The sequence below is a fragment of the Chionomys nivalis genome, chromosome 4, assembly GCF_950005125.1.
Source record: "Chionomys nivalis chromosome 4, mChiNiv1.1, whole genome shotgun sequence".
NCBI classification, from domain to species: domain Eukaryota; kingdom Metazoa; phylum Chordata; class Mammalia; order Rodentia; family Cricetidae; genus Chionomys; species Chionomys nivalis.
This window is the reverse complement of record NC_080089.1, coordinates 119,716,025-119,742,535: the sequence shown is the minus strand read 5'-3', so window position 1 is coordinate 119,742,535 and position 26,511 is coordinate 119,716,025. Positions and strand designations below refer to the sequence as shown.

The 26,511-nt window shown below is 43.5% G+C and overlaps 1 protein-coding gene across 8 annotated transcripts in view; it reads left to right on the top strand.

The window, feature by feature from the left end:
• Fyco1 (FYVE and coiled-coil domain autophagy adaptor 1) overlaps positions 1 to 26,511 on the top strand; it is a 72,963-nt gene that overhangs the window by 2,421 nt on the left and 44,031 nt on the right. For 3 of the 8 annotated variants that reach the window (XM_057766978.1, XM_057766981.1, XM_057766985.1), the window contains exons 2-9: positions 5,726 to 5,804; positions 10,426 to 10,559; positions 13,251 to 13,357; positions 15,044 to 15,169; positions 18,837 to 18,943; positions 20,207 to 20,350; positions 22,549 to 22,639; positions 23,710 to 26,076. In XM_057766978.1, the coding sequence (XP_057622961.1) occupies positions 10,505 to 10,559; positions 13,251 to 13,357; positions 15,044 to 15,169; positions 18,837 to 18,943; positions 20,207 to 20,350; positions 22,549 to 22,639; positions 23,710 to 26,076 (2,997 nt within the window). In that variant the 5' untranslated portion in view covers positions 5,726 to 5,804; positions 10,426 to 10,504. Of the gene's footprint in view, positions 1 to 5,725; positions 5,873 to 7,138; positions 7,199 to 9,580; positions 9,622 to 10,425; positions 10,560 to 13,250; positions 13,358 to 15,043; positions 15,170 to 18,836; positions 18,944 to 20,206; positions 20,351 to 22,548; positions 22,640 to 23,709; positions 26,077 to 26,511 lie in introns of those variants that run through there. The other 5 variants (XM_057766979.1, XM_057766982.1, XM_057766980.1 and 2 more) reach the window with 4 other exon arrangements.

Sequence of the window (26,511 nt, the reverse complement as noted above, 5' to 3'; positions counted from 1 at the left end):
GGGGGACATCACATTCAGGGATTTCTTAGCATCCCAAAACCTTGACCCAAAAAAGCCGTCCAAGCAAATTTTTCATATGCTTGAAGCTAGGCCAAGAGCAGAATTCCCGAAAAGATTCAGTGTAAGTCTGTACAGTTGAAACTAGTGATGGTCAGTTGAAATGAAATTGTAAAGAATTTGTTGAGGCTGAAGCTATAGCCCTGGATGGGGTTTAGTTTTGATTTTTTGAGACAGGGTTTTTCTATGTAACAGCATTAGCTGTCCTGGAACTTGCTTTGTAGACCAGGTTGGCCTTGAACTCACAGAGATCCTCCTGCTTCAGCCTCCCAAGGGTTGGAATCAAAGGCATATGCTACCCCACCAACTAGCCCTGAATTTTTTTTTTCCAGGACAACAGAAGACTTGGTCAGGAACATAGAGAAGATGCTTTAAATCTTAGCCAAAGTTAGCCATTGTGAACATCTATTCTCTCCCTTTTTACCTTCTCCAAGCATAGCAATTCTTAATCTTCATGAGAAAGAAGATAAAGGTTACCCCCTCACCCCCACAACACTGCATCTGAAAAACAGGATACAAAGTGGTCAGATAACTTCAAGTGAGCTAAATGTACATTGAGTCTCATCTAACCATGCCATGATCCTCATCATATTATTTGTTGAATAATAAAGTTCACATAAACAGTCTAAAATTCTGAGCAGGGTACAAATGGATAGAACCCACCTATGCCTGATAAGGGAAAGGGCTATGTCAATTGCCCCTTGTTCAAGCTTCAGCCACTCTGGGTCTTGGTTTTATTCTTTTCCTGTCATATCCCAGAGACACACCAGAACCTAGACTCCAGATACCACCCCACCCCAGTCTGCCTAGTGGATATTGTTAGATCCACACATCTGGGAATGGAAAATGACTCTGCGGAATGTGTTGTCTGTTATGCCACCACAACAAAATGCCACAAGTTAGGCTTAAACAACAGGAACTTATTTTGCTACAACTCTGGGGTCCTAGGTAAAGACTTGACTGGTCCTGAGGCCTCTTTTCATTTGCATCTGGTCACTTTCTCACTATACTCACATATCTGTAGTGTTTTATGTGTTTGTAGTTCCCCTTACAAAAAACACAGATCAAATTGGATCAAGACCTATCATCAAAACTTCATTTAATTGCAGATATTTTTCTACTAAAGACCCTGTCTTCAAATACAATCATGTTCATCCTAACAACACTGCCCCTAACAAGAAGGTTAGGTTGCTGGGGACCAGTAGTGGGTATACTAATTATTGTTCTGGATCAAGTATTGATTTCTGAGGAAGACTTTTTAGAGAACAAACTGTGATACACACTTCTTTCTGTCCAAAGTAAGACCAGAAAGACTAGAGGATTTGGTTGGGGGAAGGTTTAGGGAGCATTAGGCAGAGCTCAGTCTTGATAAAGGGCACAGAGCATTGAGACCTGGTGCTAGAGCCTTGACTCTGGGTAGTTCAGCCAACACAGCTAAGATTAGTGGACAGTCCTGTCACCCCAGAAAATGGGATCATATGTCTCAGGCTGAGATATGAACTACAGGTCTTACAGAAATCCCCTAAGCACTCAGAACATTGTGGGTCTTTATACAGGCTAGGGTAGAGGACATGCTCCTAGTCCATCCCTGAGTTATGTTATTCCACTCATTCTGGGAATAGTAGTTCTGTAAGAGTCTCACAATAAGGACAATATAAGCTCCACAATTACATGGTGGGTTTTTTATGCACATAATTTGTGCTCAACAAGAAAACATTTTAAAATTGAAGAAGTAGAACTTTTTTCTGGTTTTTACTTTATTTTGAGATTACAATATAATTACAACATTTTTCCTTCCCCTTTCCTCCCTCCAAACCCTCTACTGGACCCCTCTTTGCTGTCTTTCAAATTCATGACCTCTTCTTTCATTGATTGTTGTTACGTGACATATGTTCCTAAATATAACCCGCTCAGTCTGAATGACATTACTCATATGAATGTTTTCCGGCCTGACCACTTGGTATTGAATAACCAATTGGTATGCTCTTCCCTGGGAAAGACTGTTTCTCCCACTCTCAGCATTCTCTAATTGCCTGTAGTATGTACAGTTGAGGCCTCATGGGCTTTCCCATGTCCACTTTGACATGTTCTTTGTAGTTGTGCTTTTTCAGCTCACATTTAAACAGACATGTTGGTGAAACTTGGTGTAGCTAGGAGACACAGTCCCAAATCCCCTGCCTCTTACAATGTACCCTGAGCCTTATGTCCAAGAGTTGTTTGGTAGATGTAGCCATTAGAACTGGGCTCCAGAACTTTGCATTTAAATTGGTTGTAGTTTTCTCTAGTGGTCTCCATCTGTTGTAAAAATTTCCTTGATGAGGGATCAAGACTATGCTTATCCTTTGTATAAGGACAAATGTCTAGATTGTTTCCACTATTTGAAATATTATTATTTACTTTTTGGCATATTTTAATTCCCCAAGGTTTTGTTTGATTTATGTACTGAAGATCTATATTGTCTCATATTTGGCAAGTAACTTACTGAGAATTCTTCATATACCTGAACTATAGTAGGAACTGGGGAACTATTAACAATGGACTTATAGGACAGGTAGGAAGAATAATGATTAACAGGTCAAGTACTGTAATATAAATAGTACAAAGAGCCATAGAAGAAGAATGAGACTCTGCAACAAAGGCTTAGAATAGGGAGCACTGGACAGTTCGTTTTCATCAAAGTATTTATCAGGCCTCAAATGATTTTTCTCATTTATAAGACATGGAGACGTGTCTGTTTTTTCCATTGTTCTAAATTCCTAAAAGCCAAGATTCACCACCACCACTGTTGTTCACAGTTGCAACACTCCTACTCCTGAATGAGACCTTCTTCCTTAATAATTGTGCCCCCAAAATACTACTTGGTAGCACCAGAGGTTACCTGAGCCTCCTCAAGGCCATGCTTAGTGGCTGCTGTCATTTGGATGTGGCGTGTACCCCATAGCCAGGTGTTTGGACCCACATCCCTTACTTGACAGAGCTGTTTGGGAAGGTTGTGAATCCTTTGGGAGGTGGAATCTCACTGGAGGAAGTAGATCACCTGAGGCAAAACTCGAGGTGCTCATTTCCTGTTCACTCTGCTTTCCAGATGCTGACCAGCCAGCCTTCAGGTCATCCTGCCATGCCTTCCTTGCTATGATAGAATATGTCTGCCTGAATTGTAATCCAGAATCAATCCCCCTTAAGTTGATTTTTGTCCAGTGTCTTCTACTAGCAATGAGGAAAGTAACTATGAGGGACAGTGTCTTAAATTGCAGTCATCTACACTGACCCTTCGACATTCTGGTCGAGCAAAGACCCTGGAGGTTGTGCCTTTGCCATCTGCCGTTCCCTCACCTAGGTGACATGTATCTTTGTTAGGGGCCAGTCCATTGTTCATTGTTGAAGTAGTTCTGGGAACGTGTCTCATCCCTACTTCCTAGTTGTTTTCTCTGGGCTTTTCAGCAGTGGAACTATGGCTCTGGCCCCAAGGACAGACATGTAGCCTTTTCCTTGGAGCCACTGTCTGTTTTCTTTAAAAAAAAAAAAAAAAAAAAAAAAAAAAAAAAAAAAAAAAAAAAAAAAAACACCTGGAGGGACTAGAAGATGGCTCAGCAGTTAAGAATACTGGCTGCTCTTTCAAAGTACCCAGTTTCAGTTCCCAGCATCCACATGGCAGCTCACAGCTGTCTGTAACTCCACTTCTAGGGGATCTGACACCTTCCTAAAGATATACATACAGGCGAAACACCAGTGCAACAAAAATAGATAAGACACCTGGATTCTCTCAAGTCCAAAGCAACTGTCCTGGGCTCAGATCTTTCTGACCCTGTTCTGAATCCATGGGCCATATTGTAGCTGGTTTGTTTGTGCTTTAGGGAAATGACTAAGGAACTCCTTATAATTGTTGAGAGGGATGGGGCCAAGAGAAGATTCAAGAAACGATGGCAATGTCATAAATCCTCATTCCCTCTAAAAAAAAAAAAAAAAAAAAAAAAAAAAGATTGCAAGAGGGAGGGTTCAGAAAAGGTGTTTCAGGCATGCAGCTAGGAAAGGCTTTAATTATAGGTCTAAGGAGTTGGGTCACCCAATGAACCTTTGCTCATATGTGCTGTAATGCCTGCTCCTGTGCTGGGCCCTGGAAACCCTACAGAGTACCATAGTCTCTTAGTGGAGTTCTGATGAGGGCGACCTGCCTGCTCACAGATAGTTTCCAATTCAAGCCAGTGGGACCTCCTGGCCTTGAAAGGTACAGGTACCAATCAAAGGCGCCTATCTCTGTGGTTTGTGATCAGATACACACTGCTGGGTGTGCTGAACCAGGTCAAGGCTGTTTATTCTTCCATAAAGGCCAGCTGCCTTTTGACATCATTTATTTCTTTTGATCAAAGTGGAATTTACAATTGTTTCATTTTGTTTGGGACTGGGGAGGAATCCAGCTATACCCTGTTCTGTCTGGGTCATTTCTTAGTTGTTGTCTTAGGAAAGCATGGCAAGGTTGACTCCCCACATCCTAGAACCTCCCCTTATGATTCCTCTTGGTGTGGCTCCTCAGATACTGTGTTAGTCACACCTGAGCCAGTTGGCGGGCAACGCTGTGACTACTAGTCATTTGAACCATAGTATAAGTAAGCTTTAGGCTGAGGGAGTATCTTTGTTTCTTAGTTTGGAATTAATATATTGTATGGATGTGTATAGCATGTAGGGCATCTGGGCAGGTGTAGCGTTCATTTGGAAATCAGAGATCATCCTTATCTCTAAAGAATACCTTGGTCATGTCCAGAAACTCAGTACTTGGTCCTAGGAAAAATAATGATTTTTATATGTATTTAGTCTCTTCTTTGCCAGAAAATTGAATAGCTTAAAGCGTTTGAAGGTCACCACAATATGAAGAACTGCATTAAAGGGTCATAGCATTAGGAAGGTTGTCATAAACTCTGGAACATCAGCGTGTGAAACCAGTGGTGGGGACCAGCTCATCCTGTGACCTGGGAACTTGATACCAACCAAGTACAACCAAAATCGGGTCCCATAGAGAATGCCATGGACAAGTTGTTGTGCCATGAACAATGGGCAGCAGCTCTCAAGCACCACAAAGTTTAGTTGTTGTTCTGTCTGTCTGTCTGTCTGTCTGTCTGTCTGTTTGGAACAGGATCTCACTATGTAGTCCTGACTGGCCTGGAATTTGCTATATATACTAGGTTGGATTCTAACTCACAGAAATATACTTGTTTCTGCCTCCTGAATGCTATGAGTAAAGGTGTGCACCACCACACCCAGCTCAGCTGCATAATCATACAGGAGCACATTTTTGTGTTTATAAAGCCTCCTTGTGCCAAGATCTTGGTTTAATTGACATACATCTTTTCCTTAAGGCCAGATTCCAAATAGCTAGAATCCAGGAAATTCAGTGGGCTGTGTGATACACACATGGTCCCATCCTCAGCCTGGATGTTAGCCACAGTCGGTTGTTCTTACCTCCTTCCCCTGCACCCCTCCCCCAGAAGCATGCACCTCAGCCTCATTTAGCCCTTATTTTGCCTGTGCACACAGCCATGGGCTTCATGAAATCAGGGTGCATGTGGAAGCCACATCCCGAGTTGGCAACAATGAAGTAAGTGGTGCAGGAAAGCTGTAACCTTTACCATCACTATACCTCCATCTGGCCTCACTTCTACCTGCTTCTTTTCAGAGACATCCTAGCAACTTGGCGGTCATCACAGAGAGTCTGTCACTCACTCCTTTCAGCATAAGAAGCAAATTGTCCCTATGTGAGTTCCGTCATGTTTTAAAAAATTATCACACTACTACTTTAAGGGGAGATATAATTCACAGTTAGGTGAGTTTTTATTTATTATTATTGGGGTTTGTGGGTTTTTCCCTGGTTTTAAATTGTTGATGTTTGGGGAGTTTTGTTTTTGTTTGGTTGGTTTTGGATTTGTTGGTTGGTTGGTTGGTTGTTTGTTTTTCAGTTCTGGGCTTTGAACCCATGGCTTTGAGCATCCTAGGCAAGCACTACCAGTAGGACTGTATCTCCAGCCCTCTGGTTTTGTTTGAGATAGAGTCCTGCTATATAGCCCAGCTGTTTATATAAAACAGGTTAGATTTGAACTCACAGAAGTCCTCTTGTCTCAGCCTCCCAGCTGTTGGGATTATGGGTTTATACTACCAAGTCCAGCTCATTATGTGAATTTTGGCACTTGCCACTATAAACAAGACATGAAGCACTGTTGTTCCATTTCCTCTACCATCACCTACCCTTTTGCAGTTATACCCATTTGTTCCCCATTTTCTGCAACAAGTATTCTGATTTCTCTTTGCAAAAACATTGTATTAACATAAGCATAAAATATTTAGCCTTTCTAGGGGTTTCTTTAAACTCAGAACACCTTGAAGGCTCAATGCCTGGTTGTAATTTCTGTGATTCATTTCTCTTTATTGCCAAGTATCCAGGAATTGTTATCCATAGCCCTGCATGGGCCACTTGTATTCTGTCAGGATACCAGATGTTTTTCTCTTGTTCTCCTTGGTAGATAGCTTCTTAGATAGGGTTACTATTGCTATAGTGTTTCACCATGATCAAGAGCCACTTGAAGAGGAAAGCGTTTATTTGGGTTATACTTCTGCATTATAGTCCTTTACCAAAGGAAGTCATGGCAGGACCTCAAGCAGGGCAGGAAACTAGAAGTGGGAGCTGGTGCAGAAGCCACAGAGAGGTACTGATTATTGGCTTGTTCCTCCTGGCTTGCTTATCCTGTTTTCTTCCAGAACCCAGAACTCCAGCCCATAAGTGTCCTCATCCACAATGCCTGCAGCCCTCCCACATCAATCATTAATTTAAAAAATACCCTAAAATCTGTCATCATCCTGATCTTATAGAGGCATTTTCTAAATTGAGATTCTAAATTGAGTCTCTCAGATGATCCCTTGTTAATCACAGCCAATACTTCAGCCCCAGCTGACTAGAACCACAGGTTCTTGGTTCAAAATAGCAAATGGGATTAATAGAGTCCTTAACAGCCTCCATCATCAGCATTGTCTTCCAAGGTCCTACAGAACAGCCCACTGAAGTCTCAACAGTCAATGACTTTTCCAGCCCGAAGTTCCAAAGTCCTTCCACAGACCTCCCCAAAACAGCATGGGCAAAACAGTAACCCCACTCCAGGTATCAGTTTCTGTCTTATGATTAATATTGCTGTAATGAAATACCATGACCAAAAGAAACTTGGGGACTTATTTTTCCACATCACTGTTCATCATTGAAGGAAATCAGGACTGGAACTTGGGCAAAGCAAGAAGCTAGAAGCAGGAAATTGTGCAGAAGCAATGGAGAAGTTTTGCTTCCTGCCTTCTCTTGACTTGCTCATCTGTTTTCTTACAGAACCCAGCACCAGTAATTCACAGATAGCTGGGCCTTCTCACATCAGTCATTAATTAAGAATATGTCCTACAGGCTTCCTACAGCCTGATCTTATGGGAGCATTTTCCCATTTGAGACTCCCTCCTCTCAGATGACTCTTAACTTGTGTCAAATTGACGTAAAACTAGCCAGCACAATAGCTCAGCTTCAACAAAACTAGACTGTACCTTGTGAGGCTCTCTGCCTTCACAAAGCATCTAATAAAGGGTGATGATAGGGCCACAAGTAAATGGGGAGGATACAGTCATCCCTACCTCACCATTAGGAACTGTCCTGGTTAGAGTTCATTTTCTGTTTCTTTGTTTGTTTTGTCAGCTTGACACAAGCCAGAGTTACATGGGGAGAGGGAACTTCAATAGAGAAAATGTCGCCATCAGATTGTCCCAGAGGCAAGTTATAGGAGCATTTTCTTAATGAATGGTGCGAGAAGGACCCAGCCTACTGCAGGCAGTTGCCACCCTTGGGCAAATGGTCTTGGGTTGAATAAGAAAGCAGTTGCTAAGCAAGCCATGAGGAGCAAGCTAGTAAGCAGTGTGCTTCTATGACCTCTCCTTCAGTTCCTGCCTCTGGATTTCCATCACAAGTTCCTGTCCAGATTTCCTTTCATGATAGACTGCAGCTGTAAGCTGAAATAACCATTGCCTCCATAGGTTGTTTTTGGTCTTGATAGGGGTTTTTGGTTTGGTTTGGTTTGATTTGGTCTGGTCTGGTCTGGTTTGGTTTGGTTTTTGATTTTTCAAGATAGGGTTTCTCTGTGTAGCTCAAACTGTTCTGGAACTCGTTCTACAGACCAGGCTAGCCTCGAACTCAGAGAACCACCTGCCTCTACCTTCTCAATACTGGGATTAAAGGTGTGGGCCACTACAACCCAGGTTGGTCTTGCTGTTTTATCACAGTAATAGAAAGCAAACTAAGACAGAGTCTCAGTCTGTCTGCCTGGGCCTTGTGTGAAGAGGCTGACTGAGCATAGGCTCTGGCCTTCTCTGATGCTATGACTGTTCCCTACCTGGTCTCTGTGTTCAGCATGGGACCTGGGGAAAACATTGGGATGGAAAGCAGGCCTCTCATAAACCACTCCTGTCCCCAGTCTATTATCCTTGATAAACGGTACCAGTACTTTTAGGGGGCCTTTATAGACAGTGTTTCTATAACTCCTGAACCCTGACCCTCGTGCATTAGTGAGACTGTGGTCTAGCTGGGTGCCTGGCTCTTTCTTCTTGGGCCTGAGAAGCTCTGTGTGTTTCCACTGAGTCACAACTGTGTTGGCTTGTGAGTTAAAAATAGACCCTAGGCATCTGTTGAGTGACAAGCCTATGCTGACCTGACCAGTCACTAGAATGCTTATAAATATTTGGAGTTGTTTATGACTAGGGCCATTTCCTTTCCAGGGCTTCCTTGCCCCACCTCCTGAAGCAGAAGGAAGCCATAGCACTGAATGAGTGAGAGAGCTGGCACATGTTAGACACCAGGGTGCCGTGTTACTGGGAAGCACTGAAGTTCAGGATGGTTCCTAGGAGCTGGTAGAGTGTTGCGTCATTTTCTGTAATGCAATGATGATTGTGCTATGTCCTAAGGGTTCAGCAGGTTTGAAATACATAGAACATTAATCAAGTCAATTCTACTCAGTGACCCTGGGCCTTATGTTACAAAACATCTGATTTTCCTTTGTAAACAGGAAAGGTATTTACCTTACCATAATGATTTTCACAAGTAAGTGCTCTATGTACAATATGAACCAGAGCCCTGGACAGTCTGTCAGTAATGTGACAGCTAGTGTCCTTACAGCAGACATTGCACCTTCACACAGGATACCTAAAGGGTGGATTAAAGCTTCTGAAAAGCCTTTTTGTCCAAATGCATGGTCATAACTTCCTTTCAGGTGTTCACATTCCTTTTTGTTAATCTTCAAACACTCCCATGTCCTTAAATGACATTAACAGCTGCTTAAGTAGGGGACTCTCCAGCTGGAGAAAACTATAAATGAGCTTAAAATAGTACCTTGTCCCTGGACTGGAGGGAGGGCTATGTAGGCTCCTGGGTGACAGACAGGTCAGGGAGTATCACCCTCGGGTTTAGCGGAACTCAGAGCAGAAGAGGCTCAAAGTGCTGACAGTGAAGGAGCTACATTCTACTAGGCAGGCCAGACTGTCCCTGTCAGAAGTCCTAGGGTATGTATCCCTACCCATTGCCCCTCCAACCCTCAGGTATGCATCCCTACCCATTGCCCCTCCAACTCTCAACATTGCCTGACTAGAAGTTTCTGAGTGTTCCTTAGAAAGAAATAAGAAAAAAAAATGGCTCTGAACAGAGCTGGCTCCTCAGGGTTTAGGGATGTCAGAACTTGAAGTAAGCAGGTCTGAACTCTGTGGGAAGTGGTAAGGGAGCCACTGGAGACTTTTCTGAGGATCAAATATGAGGCAGTTCTGTCCCAAGAGACATGGTGGGCAGTTCAGAGAGAACCAGCTATGCTATTAAGTCGATCTTGCTTCTTGGTAAGTCTGTGTTTTGGTTAGGATTTCTATTACTGTGATAAAGACTGACCAAAAGCAACTTGGGGAATAAAGAGTTTATTTTATCTTAAAACTCTCCAGACATTGAGTCAAGGCAGGAATTGGAGCAGAAACCATGGAAGAGTGCTGCTGATTGGCTTGTTCCTCGTGACTTGTTCCTCCTGCTGTCTTACACCATCCAGGGCCAGGATGGGCTAGGCCTTCCCACATCAATCACTAAATAAGAAAATGCCCTAGAGGCTTGACCACAGGGCAGTCATTAGAGGCATTCTCATGCTTGTGGTTCCCTCTTTGATAACTCTAGCTGTGTCAAGTTGACAAAAAAGCCAATCAGAACAACCTAGAGCATGTCATGGTGTCAGAATATAAGTATGTCAGAAGCAGACCTGAGCGTGCCTTCTAACAAGATTCACACAAAAAGGTTCTCTACATTCTTTAAACTGTGGCCTCTTCCCTGTACAGGTGCCAGCATGGAGTCTGACCACTGCTGACTGAAGTGATAGTCTGTCTTGGACCTACACATCCAAGAAAGGGGGACACCATGGCTTCTAGCAGTGCTGAGACCCAGCTCCAGAGGATCATCCGTGATCTTCAAGGTCTGGTTGAGTGGCTAGTGAACTGGGCTTTGTTTTAAGGAACTTGGACCTGTGCCCTGACTGTTGATGGTCAGAATTCAGCCCTTTCCTCTTTTCCACACACAGTATACATCGTATTGAAATATTTGGTTCTCAGATATCCAGCCTCTGTGCAGCTGGGAGGGCTCACCTCACATTCCTCTCAGAGCAGCACCTCTGGTTTGTGAACAAAATCAAATAACACTAGGGGGACTGGGGCTGGTTTCAGTTACTGGTGCTTTATGTTGCTTAGTTGCCTTTGTTGGGCTTTGGTGAGCTAGGCTTTTAGGGAAAGGAACATTCTCTCTCTTTAAGCAGGAAGGCAGATGAGGTACTTGAAGGTTTCATGTTGTATCTCCCCACACCAGCCCTGGCCGCTGGTGGCCATTATCCCATGCGTTTTAGTACCAGGCCTCCTACCTCCGGGACTCCTAAGGGGGCCACTTGGGTTTGTGGCTCTCCCCATTGGAGAAAGGCAAGAGAGGGGAGCGGACAAACCTAAAGCTAGATAGACCTTGGCAGAATAACAGCATTTTTGTGGATTGCAGAAACCCAGGTTTTACCCTTTCAGATGGTCTCCCAAGGACCAGATTTTAGTAGGTGTCTCATCCCCCACTCTGCCAGGGTTGATTTTTGTAAGCCTCTGGAGTTCCAGCACATTTACCGTAAGCTGTGCCTGCAGAGGTCACAGTGACACTTCCCTGACAGCCTAGAAGTCCGGGTTCCTGATTGCTTGAACTTGACAAACGAGTAGAAATCTTGTAGTAAAGACTATTGGTCTGGGATAGCCTCAGTGCAGTCCATAGTTTGCATCTGAGATTAAAACCCAACAAGGTCCAACCCGTTTTCTCAGATTTGCTCTTTACAGTGCTTTGGGACCTCTCATGGCTGATTCATGTTGAGTGTCCATTATCTGAAAGGTGTTCCAGATTTTGATTTTGATTTTGATATTTTGTAATTTTCTTGGATATTTTACAATTTTGGAACACTATGCTGGTTGAACATCCCTAATCTAAAACTCTGATAAGTGAAATGCACTAAAATCCAATATTTTTTGAGTCATATTTTGAATGGTGTTTCATCTACATAAGACACCGTTGTGAGTACAGATACATGATACTGGGAGTAACTTACGAAATCTTCTTGTTTGGTCCTATGAGGTAGGCGCCATTGCTGCTACCATTTTGCACAGTGGAGTATCTGACTTTCTTACTATCACAGAACCAGTACAGAACAAAGCTTGGGATTATACACCATCAGTCTTAGCACGTGACCACATTAGACTTTCATTTTTGTTTTCTTTTGTTTAATTTATACAGACATACAGAGAAAATAAATGACAGTTTGTGCAAATCTGTGTTTGCCATTGGTCCTTAGAAGTTTCATCACAAAATGGTCTTTTCTACGTCACAGTGGCTAGTTTTCAAAGAAAGCTTTATGAATCTGTATTAGCTTCACTGAAATTTCACAGTTGTTTCAATAGTCTTGAAACCTACATCCTGTCATCAAACCCAGCCAACAAACAAAGGAAGCAGTCCGCACACTGGAGAGGTAAAAGGACCAGTGTCTGCTTAGAGCTCTGCTGTTCCCCAGCCAGATCCTTCATCTGTAAAATGGGGGTGATAATAAGAGATTTCCTGGATTCTATGTTGTATTTAATTTTTTCATCTTAGTGCTAAAATTAGAATGCATATTGCATAACTTCTCTGGCTTGTTGAAATAAGACAGACACTCTACTGATGAAGAATACATGTAAAGGTCTGAGCCCTCTTGGGCACCCATTGTTACTGTTACTTGTACTTGCTGATGCTCTGAAACCTGCATTTAACCTGTGCTGATAGGGTTGTAGTGAATGCTGCGGTTTGTGCTAGAAACTTGGCTCCCACTGTTGAAGAGAAATGGAACCTTTCTAGGGTCTAGTGACAGGTTGATTGAGTCATGGCCACCCTGAAAAGAACTCAATGCTGTCTTCAAAGAGCGGTCTTTTAGGTATTAATTCCTAAATTAATTTAATTTATTTAATTCCTGTGGGGGCAAGTTATAAAACAGAATGTCACACTATTAAATGCCAGAGGCTACCATTTGGAACCTCCAAAACTGATACCTTGTTTTTAGGTATGTTTCTCATTTAATGCATCATTGCATAGAAAGTATTGCCTTTTTTTTCAACACATATAATATGAATCCCAATCCAGAGCTGCTAAAATGTTAAATAAATACTTTTACTTTGTGAATACCCAGTATTGGGTGTTTTGTTTTGTTTTTTTTTGTTTTTGTTGTTTTTTGTTTGTTTGTTTGTTTGTTTGTTTTTTAATCACAAAGCAAAACAGACTTTATCCTGGCCGTTTTCTTGCCCTTCACTGTCCCAAGTCTGTCTTGTTTTGTGACACTGCAGTTGATTAATCCACATAGCAACCGTTTGGTAACTGGCTGTGTATACGTATAGTGAGTGCTAGCTTGGTGGTGGATTCACGGGGATGAGTATTTACAAACCCTGTGTGTTTCTAAGGTGACCACCATTGACCACTTATCCTAGTGCTTCCTGGTGTTATTTCTGCTTTCTCAGACTTACTTTTCAGTACATCTCAGATGCATGCTAATTTTAGGACTGTGGAAATGTAAAGTAAACATATATGTCTCTCTAGTCACATGTTTCTGTCTGTTGTCTTAAAGATGCAGTGACAGAACTAAGCAATGAATTTAAAGAAGGAGGAGAACCGATCACAGATGACAGCACCAGCTTGCACAAGTTTTCCTATAAACTTGAGTATCTTCTGCAAGTAAGTGGCATCTGTCATGTGTTGGTTTTGTCACAGTAGTCTTTTGTTCCCTATGTGAGTGACTTCTGTTGGTTTCCAGGATGTGGTTCAGAAAGCACAGTGGAGCGATTAAGCCCTTGTGGTAAGACCAAGAGTCAGAGCAGTCGTCAGAGCTCAGTCCTCCTGTGCGAGTCAGCACGTTCTGGGAACTGAAAACATTCCCCTAAGATTTAAACCATGTTAAAACAAGTAACAGGCCCGTCCAACAAAGCTCTTAACTGTAGGGTAGGGTTACTTACACCCTCTGAGAACCTGTTGAACCCTGTAGTGTCACCCTTATAGAAGACACAATGTATGTACACGAGCCAGGCATAAAGGTGATTTCCAAGAGTGCAGACTCTGGAAGACCATCTAAGGCCCATTTCAGAGCCTTGCTCCTCAAGCATGGTTACTGTGGAGCTGGCCGAGTCAGGATTAGTCAGGCAAACATTCTTTTTTTTCTCTCTCTTGGTTTTTCGAGACAGGTTTTCTCTGTGTAGCTTTGGAGCCTGTCCTGGAACTTGCTCTGTAGACCAGACTGGCCTTGAACTCACAGAGATCCACCTGCCTCCACCTCCCAAGTGCTGGGATTGAAGGCTTGTGCCAACACCTGCCCGGCCACATTCTTTCAACATTTTCATGGTGTGACTTTTGTGTCTGCTTAATTTGACCCAGACAGCTCTGCTGATTTAGGAAGCACATACTTTTGAAATAGGCAGGAAAGAAATGGACCTGCAGTTATTTTACAATTGTATGAGGCATTACTATTTTTTTCTGGGTTTTGTTTTATTACCTAGATTTGAATCTTACTCCATAACCAGGGAGAAATTCTATAAATGGTATAGAAAGATAGCTACCATACTTTGTAGTATCACATCCCACCAAAGGACATAGGGTGAGAGAGCCACTAGGAATAAAGACAGGCATGGAAGGACTCACTTTATGCCTCCACCTGTTTCTTTGACACCTGCTGGTTATGAGAGTTCACTTTATTTTGTTTTTTTTTTTTTCTTTTCCAGGTAAGCCCATTTTGATTTTGAATTTGAAAGTACTCAACACTGACATTCATTTGAATTTTCCATGTATTTTAAGATTGTATTGGCTCTTGAGAGTTCAGTAATGGGTAAAATGTCATTGCCTCAGTTCCCTAAGTTACAGCACAGTTAATTCTCTGAATGTTAACAAAAGACTCTTCACTTGAATGTCCTTATCATATTGGAGGTTTTCTACCAAACTAAGATAATTTTTGCCTTTTATTACTTTCCTTTTCTCCTTCTTGCTTTTCTTTCTCCCTTCTTTTCTACCTCCCTTCCTTTCTTTTTCTATTAATCAATCTAGCTTGCTATACTGGAACCACAACTCAGGCTTTGTCTATGCTAGGCAAGTACCAAGAGATAAATCTTTTGGGATAACTATTATTCCTGAATCTTGCTAGTTATATAACCTTGAGCTGGTAAATTTACTAGCCTCAGTTTACACATCTAAAGTTGGCGAATTAAAATACTCTTGTTTTGATATTGACATACTCTGATTTGCCAATAAATTAAAGTAAGACCACCAAGAGACCTCCCTCAGTGCCTGTTCCCGGGAAACTAGTTTTATTTATTGTGTTAATAGAGCATGAACAGCTGTGGGCTCAGACTTCCTCTCTGTTCCTTTTTTGCCCAGTTTGATCAGAAGGAGAAGGCTAGCCTCCTGGGCAGCAAGAAGGACTACTGGGATTACTTCTGTGCGTGCCTAGCCAAGGTGAAGGGAGCAAATGACGGGATCCGATTCGTCAAGTCCATCTCTGAGGTACACTAAGCCATGAAGAGAAGAACACCTGTCTTAACACTGCCCTGCCTAAACCTTCTTTGTGGACACCTCTTCTATAAATAGCTAGATGTAGCATGAAGTCTATGGGTGGCCAAGAAGACAAGAAATCTCGTCAAAGCACACTGGGTGCCTGTTAAATGATTCAGACTCATGGAAACTACTTGAGATTGGACTAAGCAGAAATGGGCTGGGTCCATTTCCAATGTTACTTTCCAACTGGGCTATCCACACTGGAAAGTCTGTTCATGGCACCCTGTGGAAGTGTGCAACACTACTTCCCTTTTTTAAAAAAATCATTTTCTCTAGAGTTGCTAGGTCAGGGGACTTACATGACAATTATTTAGGTAAAGGCATTCGCCACCAAAGTGTCATCCCTAGAACTCACATGGTTGAAAGAGAGAACAGACTCCTGCAGATTGGTCTCCCCACGTGTGCCATGACACATACATGACCTGCACACACACACATACCACACACATACACACACAAAATGAATAAATGAATGAATGAATGAATGAATGAAAGCTCGAAAATTTTTAAAGTTTCCGGGCTACTACTTTTCCAGCAGTTTGGTCAGGAAACTTAGATTTGAAGTGAGGAGAGTAAGGTAGGGTCTTAGCATGCAGAGCTGCTAAGTAACTTCTTTTATCCCCTGGGTTTGTCTTACTACAAACTTCTAAAGAAATACAAACACACCACACCACACTACACACCCTTCTTCCTTTGTGGATCCTAATTTGCAGTCCTGTCTGGAGACCTCTGTGGCAGTCCCTTTACTCCATTTATCTTGGGTGCTTTGCCCCAGAAACTAGAAGATCCTGTTAAGGCCCATAGAGAGTTTTCTCAGCACACCATGTGGTGAGTATTGTGAGTGCCTAAACCTCAGATGGTTTCCTTCATACCTCTTTCCTTTCCCCATCCCAGTGACTCCCTCTCTCATCAGCCCAGTCAACCCAGAAGTGAAACACACATACATGGTTTATGGACCCGAAATTTAGAGAAATGCTAGAAAAGTTTGTGCATTTTGTCTTGTTAGCATCTCTGCCAAGTATGAAATCACTTTAAAGTCAGCCCACAGGCCCTGTGGCTGGCCTCAAACTCCCAGAGATCCATCTACCTCTGTCTCCCAAGTGCTGGGATTAAAGGTGTGTTTGTTCTTATGGATGGAAACAGTATTAAGCACAGCAACGTCAGAGGCTCAGTGATTTCTGCCAGCTGCACTTTCTGACTCTAGGCAAGTAAGGAAAGATGTCAGTTCTGAAGTGTTTGTCCTGCTTGTGTCTTTAATGTCACTGTGGTGTGGTTTGGTCTTGTGAGGTTGGTGAGAAACCCAAGTTCATGATGTAGAGCAGTGTGTAATTTATCAGAAATCTAGAAAGATTTCCACTTCACCCTCTTCTCCCATTCCTCACCCATTTTGTCATCACTGAAGCCTTCAATTGTATGACTTTGGGCAAGTGAAATCTAACAACAAGATAGACTTCATTCCTAGGGTCATGAAGTGTTTTCTAAAACAATCTACTTTTTAGCTGCTTTTTTTTTTTCCTCTCTTCATAATGCATTCAGACCTTTTGAGGCCACGCAAATAGAATATAAAGAAGTTAAGAAAGCTGTGTGCTGACTTTGGATTGCTCATGCAGGTTTTAGAGGTGTTGTGGGCCAGCTCTGCTCCAGGCTCATGGCACAGTGGTCTGGTTTAAAGCAGAGGCAGCCATGTTCCTTGCAGGTCTCCCATCCTGTGCTGCTGTTGTATGTGTTTTTCAGCGTGGTATATATGGGATGCCAAGAATGCCACGAGTTGAGTAATAAAAGCTGACCTGTGATCTAAAACATTTTTTAAAGGGGGTTTGTAGTTGCTTTCATTTTCAGTACAAAGGAAATATTCCTTTTCCTGAAGAACGTTTATAAAGTCCCTTTAAAGTAAGTAGCTAGCTCCCTTTATATTCATCTGTTCTGCTAATGAGCTCAAATGTTACCATTTAAGAAGTTTTGCTGTCATGTAGGAGGAATAAGGGCTCACTCCTGCTCGGAGAGCTTACAGACAGGAGTAGTTTTGAGGGCAGAGGTCTGATTAGATTCCACCACTACTCCAGTTTTGGTGTATGTGGGTGGCCACCTTGCCAGCTGTCTTTGGCTGCCCAGTTGTCCCCACTAAGCACTTTGTTGTCATCTAACTCATTAGAGGAGAAAGTGAACATGGTGTTGGCATCGAGGTTGTCCTCTAAACACCGATTGAGGTGACTATTTGGAAGCATCCCTTAGTGCTTTATATCCGGTCAGTCTTCTGCCTGCCACTGTTTAAGCCATGTGACGATACATGGAGAAATGTTTTATGACGTCCATCGTTCATGAGGTTTCATGTCTTTTAAAATCACCTCATATTATTTCTTTGAGTCATCAGTAAGAACGATTCAAAGTAAGAAATACCTCTGAGTTAAAGATGTTAGCTGCTACTGGGATGTTTACAGCACTATTGGTGCCTTATTGGTGTGCCGCATACTTCCTTTCGCAATCCAGTAGAGAACAGTAAGAACCTGTTTGACCAGACTGCTGTCATTCCTCTCCTACCACATTCTGAGTGTCGGCCCTGCTTTCTCTACGCAGAGCCAAGATACCTATGGTAGATTCAGTGTATTTTGAATGCCTGACTACTTCTGGGATTGATATATTAGGATTATGAATCTTAATTTTCAAACCTGTCTCGGGTGACCTCTGTGGCAGCTCTCTTCAATCCACTTGCTCTGGCTGCCGTGTGCCAACAGCTAGTAGGGCCCTGCATTGCAGCCTCATTGCAGAGTCTGCCCAGCATGCCATGTTGTAAGTGACTAAACCTCAGATGGATCCCTTCATGCTTTTACATGGTTTTGTCATCAAAGTCATTGTAGAGGTGTGGATACCTGGGCTTTTCTATGACTTCTACTCCTGGTGACAGGACTTCCTGGAAAGCCCTGTTCTCATCCATAACACATTGACTAAATGCAGTGAGTTGGGTTATCTGAAAAGAAACCAGCCAATTAGGAAAGCATAAACAGATACATGGAAACTGGTTTGTTGTTGTTGTTTTGGTTTGGTTTTTGGCAACAAAGGGAACTGTTATATATCTGCCATAGCCTTTACAGAGCTCCACTTACACCACTCCACCCTGTCTATTCTTCCCCTTTCTACTCATGTTCAAACCAAGCTCCTGAGGCCCCTCTCTCCATGAGCCTCACCCCCTAGAACCTTAACCCCTGTACCAACCAAGTTTACCATCCCTTCCTTGTGTAGCTTCTGGGTGAGAAGCCATTCAGTTACCTCCAGATTCCACACCTTACTCCAGATTAAATCAAGGAGTTTCCTGTCTGACTCAGAGATAATGATAGGAAGAAGAACAAGGGTGACTCCATTCAATGTACAGGCGTTTGATTCTATTCATATGTCTTTCTTCACATGTTTGCTGCAGAGTATTCTCAGATAGAGGCCTGGGAGAAGCCCGCCCACTTCAGGCTTTACTCTAGACTGACAGTGCCACATGTTTTGTGGCCTTTGATGGGTATGAGGGCTACCAGTGTCGGAGTAGGGTCGGACGGCATGTTTTGTCCTATGTGTGGCTTTTGCTGTTCCTTTGTGAGGCAAGTGTTCATCTCGATGTGATCTATGTTTTCAGCTCCGAACATCTCTGGGAAAAGGCAGAGCTTTCATTCGCTACTCTTTGGTGCACCAGAGGTTGGCAGACACTTTGCAGCAGTGCTTCATGAACGCTAAAGTGACCAGGTAATTGCAAGACTGTGCTGCGCTTAACCCCATAGCACCAATGAACAGAAATTATGTCAGTCAGTGGCCTCCAGTTTCTTTTATAGTCATTATTCTTTGTATTTCCTACCAGTCTTTGAGCATGTGGGGTAAAAGGAGTGATGAGGGGGAATATTTCTCTAGCTCTCTCATATGCTCAACTGGGATCCTGGAGCTTGGAGCCAGTGTTCCTGTGTTTCTCCCACAAGAATTGCCGGTGTGGTTCTCCTTTACTCAGTCTGGGCTCCCACCTACCACAGAGCCAGGCTCCCTGGTGACTGAAGGGCGACTGCTGTGAATCCAGGTTGCCCCTCTTTCAGCGTTTGCACCTCATAAGTCTGCAGCCTCACCAGGAAACAGTCAGAAAAGGAGAGAGGTGGTCCTGAGTGAGTGAAGGTGAGGGAGCATCAGGGTCGTTGCTGCTGAACGGGGCCTCACCAGCCGAACCTCGTTGAGTTGCCCAGCATTTCTTTTCTATTTCTGCTCTGCCTCTCCTTAGAGATTTAAGTTAATGAAAGAAAGGACTTTTGAATTAAAAAATAACAGTCAAATGTTTAGCTTTATTTTGTCACCTTTAAGACTGATCTACATTCTTACCAGTGTGTCAGACTTGTGAGTTAAAAACATTTGTACATTTGATTTGAAGAGTATGTTGTTGTAGGCATTTTGTAAAGACTGCCTTAAACAAGTCAGCATCACAGACCACAAATATGAAACAAGTGATTCTTTAAACTCATCAGTACTATCTTTTTAACTTCTTATTGCTTCATGTGAGATGGATAAACCACAGTAACAATGTACATATAACATTTCTGGATAGACATGTACTCCTTTGCTTTTAATGTCTGAACAGAAGTTAGAAATGAGCCCAGTGTGTCTTGTTGGATTCTGTGAAAGGAATAAAAGCTGAGGTTATCTTTCCCAGAGGAATTTTCCTGTCTCCTACAGTCGCCCTTTCTTGGCAAGTCGCAAAGATTTAAGTATCTCAAATTCTTTGGAGGAAAGAGCTATTATATAAATAATAATCATCTAGATCATTGCAATAGTTTCTTTTAAGCAAAGAAAGCTTATTTAAAGAACCGGTGGTCCAGCAGTGAAAGAAAAAAATGGTTTGCTTGTTTTTTGATTTTAGTACCACAAGTTACTGGGTTTGGTAAGGCAGAACCACACAGGATGGTCTTGAGTAGATTTATTCCTTGCTTATCCTTGTCTCTCCTCAATTCACACAGTGTATGTTTTCTACAGTGACTGGTATTATGCAAGAAGCCCTTTTCTGAAGCCAAAGATGAGCTCTGACATTGTGGGCCAACTGTATGAGCTGACTGAGGTTCAGTTTGATCTAGCATCAAGGGGCTACGACCTGGATGCCGCCTGGCCAACATTCGCTAGGTACTCTGGGAACTGCTTTCTTTGAAAAGAAAAGGAAAGAGATGTTCAATGTTTTGAAGACAGTCACCCATCTGCCCAGAAATTGTTCTTACTCAGTAAATTACATATAGCTTCATAACTATTTTTTCTGCTGTCCCTATTTATTTATTCATTTATCTCAGAATTGACTCATGAGGTTTTTTTGTTGGTGGTGGGTTTTTGGTTTGGTTTTGGTTTGTTGTTGTTCAATGGGTTACATTCTGTCATTATTTTTTGATTTTAACTTAACCATATTTTCCAAAGGGAAAACTTTCAGGCTGAATCATGTAGGGTTTCTTTCTTCTGTATGATATTTTATTTTTTTTAAAGAAACAAAATACTGTAGCTCTAACTAAGACCCCATCTTTCTGATGTTATCTTTTTCCTTCTTCCTTTCCAAAAGTAAACACAGCGCCATGGTTGAGGCATGTCAATAGCAAGGCTTTTTTCACTATATGTATATATATTCATGAATATTTTATGATAGTATGTTTTATATTTTTTTTTCAAAATGTTATACACAGTAAATCATGAGAAAGCTATTATTTCATACTTCCTTTTTTCATTTCACATTGTTTAGTTTTACTTGTGTTTACACTTGCGATTCTGTGGCTGTGGGGTAGAAGCAAACCATAGCACTATGTGAAGCAACTTTGCCCATCTCTTTACATATTCTGTGACAGATTTCATGCAGGAGTAGTTGTGATATAGACTATTTATTTCACAAGCTGAAAATATTTACAGCCTAACAGACCCACGGTGTATACTATTCTACTCCTTGAATAACCATACCAGGTGTGGCAGCTCTGATGGAGTGGGCTTGTCCCACCTTTCCGCAGTGTTAATCTACCAGGAGTCCCTTCCCCATCCTCCCTCCTACCTCACACACACGTGTGGTTGTGCGGCACTCTTGACTGAGGTCCTTGCTAGGTTGAGGGGACTGATAGGTTTGACAGTTCAATAACTATAGGTTAATTCTGGAGGGTAAAAGTGAGATTAGATTGCAATGTTCCTATGAACTGAACTAAAAATTGGAAATTGTATTTACTGGGGATTTTTTTTTTTTTGACAGTGAAAGGAAACTATAGTATTTGGATCCATTTGTTTGTGTGCATGTGGGTGCATGTAAAGAGACGTCAGAGGAGGGCACCAGTTACGCTCTATTACCTTACACCTGTTCTCCCTGAAACTAAGGTTCAAGTTTTCTCCTCTAAGCTAGAAACCAGAAAACCCCAGTGATCTCTCTGTCTTCACCTCTCTTAGAGATGGCATTTCAGGCATGTCTGTGATCCATAGTTTGTCACATAGGTGCTGGGGTTCAAACTCCAGTCTCCATGATTGCATAACAAGCATTCCTAACTGCTAGACCATCTCTCGTTCCCATGCCAATGGAGTACCTGCCACCAGCCCATGGAGATCTGCTCTTTAGATGCTCCATCTAGGATTCATCCATTGATTACTGTAATGAAAAACCTGAGGCAGACTAACTTTATAAAAAAAAGACATTTTTAGTCTGGGGGCATGACTGACTCAGCAGTTAGGAATGCTTTCTGCTTTTCCAGAGGACCCACGTTCAGATCCCAGAGCCCATGTCAGGCGGCTCACAACCACTCTTCAGAGAATATTGTATCCTCTTCTGCCTCCCCGTCACACATAAAAATAAATCTTTAAATTAAAAAAAAAAAAAAGAGTCTGAAAGTCTTCTTTTTGGGTGCAGGAGGGCAGACTGGTTTAGTTCACGGTTTTAGAGGTGGAAGGCCTGAACAACGTGGTCCAGGCTCTGGCAAGGGATCCCCTTTACTAACATTTCAGAGTAGGTGGCCTGTGAAGAGGAGATGGGGTGTATTGCATGCAGAAGTAAGAGATCATATGTCCCAAATAGTAAGAGGTTAGAGTCCCATAGTGCCTTCAAATAGCATTGATCTAAGGCTTTATGTTAGCCAAACTTTTTAATGGTTTCACTATCTCTCAGTACCACCATTGTAAGGGCCAGCATAGAACCCTTTATTAGACATACTCAAGTGATATCCAGACCATATCCTACCGTCACATGGTTGCCTAGTAACTGTCAGCACCACTGCCTGTGTGTGTGTGTGTGTGTGTGTGTGTGTGTGTGTGTGTGTGTGTGTGTGTGTGTTTTCTTATCTGAATACAAGTGTGTCTCTTCTGTGCCCCCACAGGAGGACGCTGGCCACCAGCTCTTCTGCTTACATGTGGAAACCTCCCAGCCGAAGTTCCAGCATGAGCAGTTTAGTGAGCAACTATTTGCAGGTAATGTCGGGAAGGCTGGGGTTAGCAGACTGTTAGGGTGGCCAAGGTATGTCTTTTTCCCTAGCAACTCAAGAGTAGTCCTTTCAAATACTTGTTGTTCTAAGCAGAGTAATATAACCCCTCAAGCTATATCCTCTATGTCCTGGAATTTAGATTTTTATAGTCAGATAAAATTTAGATCCTTTTAAAACTAAAATCTTGAAGTAGTTTTAAAGTATCTTACAAGATTTAGGTTAGCACTGAGATTAGATAGAATTGACCCTGCTACCTACCAGCATCCAATGAAGGGGAAATTGATTTAGAAACTTCAACTCTTTTTTTCTATAATAGAGGTTAATAAAATCATTCCGGTCCTCAGTGGAGGAGCAAGTGAAAAGCTGCTTAAGAACTATAAATGGAAGTACTAAAAATGTGAACCTATTGTAACTATATAATAGGAATTTATTTGCAGTACAAAAATGCTCTTTATGTACAAAGAGCATTCAAAACAGAAAAAAAAAAAAAAATGAGCCGGGCATGGTGGCACATGCCTTTAGTCACAGCACCCAGGAGGCAGAGGCAGGCAGATCTCTGTGGGGCCAGCCTACATAGCAAGTTCCAACCAAGGCTGTCTCAAAACACAGATAGATAGATAGATAGATAGATAGATAGATAGATAGATAGATAGATAGATAGATAGATAGATAGATCTACTCTTTGACCTCATTTTGTGATTTTTGTCATGTCATGGTACTACTGGTGTATATAATACAGTGGGTTTACCATAATTTCAGTGTAACTGAGTTTAAATTTTCTAAGAACCAGTATCCTTTAAACTCATAAAGCTGATGGAGGCTGACTAGAGATGTGAGTCTGCTTATTAGTGGGGCTTGTGGGGCCCTGCATGTGTTTGGACCTTATGGTAGGTGCTTGGAACATAAAGGTTCTAATCTTGGAATCGCTCTAAAAGCTTACCGTACTTAGGTCAGGTAATCCCTTTGTTTTTACTTCTACTTTCATAGAATGCAGAAACTTATCCAAATAGCTGGGCAGCCTAATTCCAAAGCCTCCTGTCTTTTACTTCCCCTTAGACTCAGGAGATGGCCTCCAGTTTTGACCTAAACAGCCCTCTAAACAATGAAGCACTAGAAGGTTTTGATGAGATGCGACTGGAGCTAGACCAGTTGGAGGTTCGGGAGAAACAGCTTCAAGAACATGTACAGCAACTAGACAGGGAGAACCAAGCACTTCGAGTGATGATCAGCAGGCAAGGGGAGCAGCTTCAGGCAGAGAAGGAGAGGGGATACCCTACAGTGGAGGATAACACTGGCCTCAAGGGCCTAGTGGCAGAGCTCCAGAAGCAGGGGGAGATCACCCAAGCCACAGTGAAGAAGCTTCAGACATGTCTGCAGGCCTTGGAGCTGAATGTAGACAAGAAAGAAAATAGCCACTCAACCCTGCAGCTTGAGACCATGGCACAGGAACTTGAGGCTGTGAGAAACTCCCTGGGTAGGAAAAATCAGCTTCTAGCCAGCCTCTCAGATTGCCTGGCCAGGGCAGAGAAGAAGGCAAATTCAGCTCTGGACACAAAGTTTCATCAAGAGCCAGTTCCTGCCGACATGGCCCTGAAGTTCCAGGAACTGAAGGGGAAACTTGAAGCCCTAGAAGGAGAGAACACCAGGGCCCAGGAACTAAACAAACAGCAGAGTATCAAGCTAGAGCAGCTGGCCAAGGAACTTCAGCTAAAGGAGAAGGCCCGGGCTGACCTAGAGCTCTTAGTGAAGGATGTGACCCCACTTCAGAAAGAGCTATCTGGGAAGAAGCAAGAGTCAGCTCAGCTCCAACAGCAGCTACAGGAATCCCTGGCCCACTTGAGCTCTGTGGAGGAAGAGCTAGCGGAAGCCAGGCAGCAGGAAAAGCAGCATCGAGAAGAAAAGCAGCTGCTGGAGCAGGAGGCCAAGTCTCTGACCTGGCAGCTGCAGCTCCTAGAGACCCAGTTAACACAGGTGAGCCAGCTTGTGAGCGACCTGGAGGAACAGAAGAAGCAGCTTATACAGGACAGAGATCATCTCAGCCAGAAAGTGAGCACACTAGAGCAGCTAGGTGAAGTGCATGGGGCCAGCAAGAATAGGGGGGCTCTGGCCTCCATGAGCTCTGTCTCACCACAGACTGGGGAGATGCCAGAAGATGGGCAGCAACACCTCCAGAAAGAAGAGGTAAACGATACCACAGTGCCAGAGGAAGACCAGAGGGAATTGCGAAAGGTCAACCAGGAGCTACAGAAGGAGCTGCAGAACATGACTGTGCGCAACCAGCTCTTAGAGGGCAAACTTCTAGCCTTGCAAACTGATTACACAGCGCTGCAGCAGCGAGAGGCAGCCATCCAGGGCTCCTTAGCCTCTCTGGAGGCTGAGCAGGCCAGCATCCGGCACCTAGGAGACCAGATGGAAGCAAGTCTCTTGGCTGTGAGGAAAGCCAAAGAGACCATGAGGGCCCAGGTAGCAGAGAAGGAAGCTGCCCTGCAGAGTAAGGAGGGTGAGTGCCGGCGGCTGCAGGAAGAGGCAGATCAGTGCCGGCTTCGGACAGAAGCCCAGGATCAGGAACTCAGGGCTCTTGAGAACCAGTGCCAGCAGCAGATTCAGCTGATTGAGGCCCTCTCTGCAAAAAAAGGCCACCAGGGACTCAGCCTACCCCAAGTCAACACAACCCAACTGGCCCTGTCTCAAGCACAGCTAGAAATTCACCAGGGGGAAGCCCAGCGGTTACAGAATGAGGTGGTGGACCTCCAGGCCAAGCTCCAGGTGGCCCTAGGTGACCGGGACAAGTTACAGAGCCAGCTAGGAGTGGCTGAGACAGTCCTGAGGGAGCACAAGACCCTGGTGCAACAACTGAAGGAGCAGAATGAAGCCCTTAACAGGGCCCATGTCCAGGAGCTGCTGCTGTGCTCAGAGCGAGAAGGAGTACTGCAGGAGGAGAGCCTCTATAAGGTCCAGAAGCAGGAACAAGAGCTGCAAGCCCTGCAGGCAGAGCTGTCACTGGTGAGGTGCAGCTCTGAGGGAGCCCACCTGGAGCAGGCAGAGCTGCAGGACCAGCTACACCGAGCCAACACAGACACAGCTGAGCTTGGCATCCAGGTCTGTGCCCTGACTGCCGAGAAGGATCGGTTGGAGGGGGCCCTGGCCAGGTTGGCCCAGGAGCTCCAGGATTCCAAAGAGGCAGCACTGCGGGAACGAAAGGGCTTGGAGCTCCGAGTGATGGGACTACAGCAAGAGAAGGAGGAGTTACAGGAAAAACTAAAGGCAGCTGAGGAGGCAGCTAGTTCGTGCTCAGGTCTACAGTCACAACTGGCCCAGGCTGAGCAGCTGACCCAGAGCCTCCAAGAGGCTGCACACCAGGAACGAGATGCCCTCAAGTTCCAGCTAAGTGCTGAGATCATGGGCCACCAGAACAGACTGAAGGTAAGCCCAGCTTTAGCCATTTCTCCAGGTGTTCCTGGGTGGCTCCACAATTAGGTGGCCCTGCAGCAAGAAATGTCCTGATCCCATTCAACTTTGGTTGAATGTGAGCAAAGAAAAGCTCACATTTCTTTGCAGAAACACAAGCACATCAGGTAGAACATGGGGCATAATGGCTTCACCTAGAAACCTCCACTTTGACCGTGGCAGATGTCGGCCCACACAGAACGTTCTAACAATTAATAGTCAACATTGACAGAGCAGAATGAACACAAATTCAGGTTTGTGACTTCATTTGGATTCTCAGCAGGTCTAGTAGCTCCATTCCATGTCCCCACCAGGCTGCACGGGGCAGCAGCTCAAAGAGTGTCACACCCTTCTGCTGCTTCCCCTTTTGTGTGTTTGTGTACAGCCCCTTCCACACATAAGTTTCAGCCT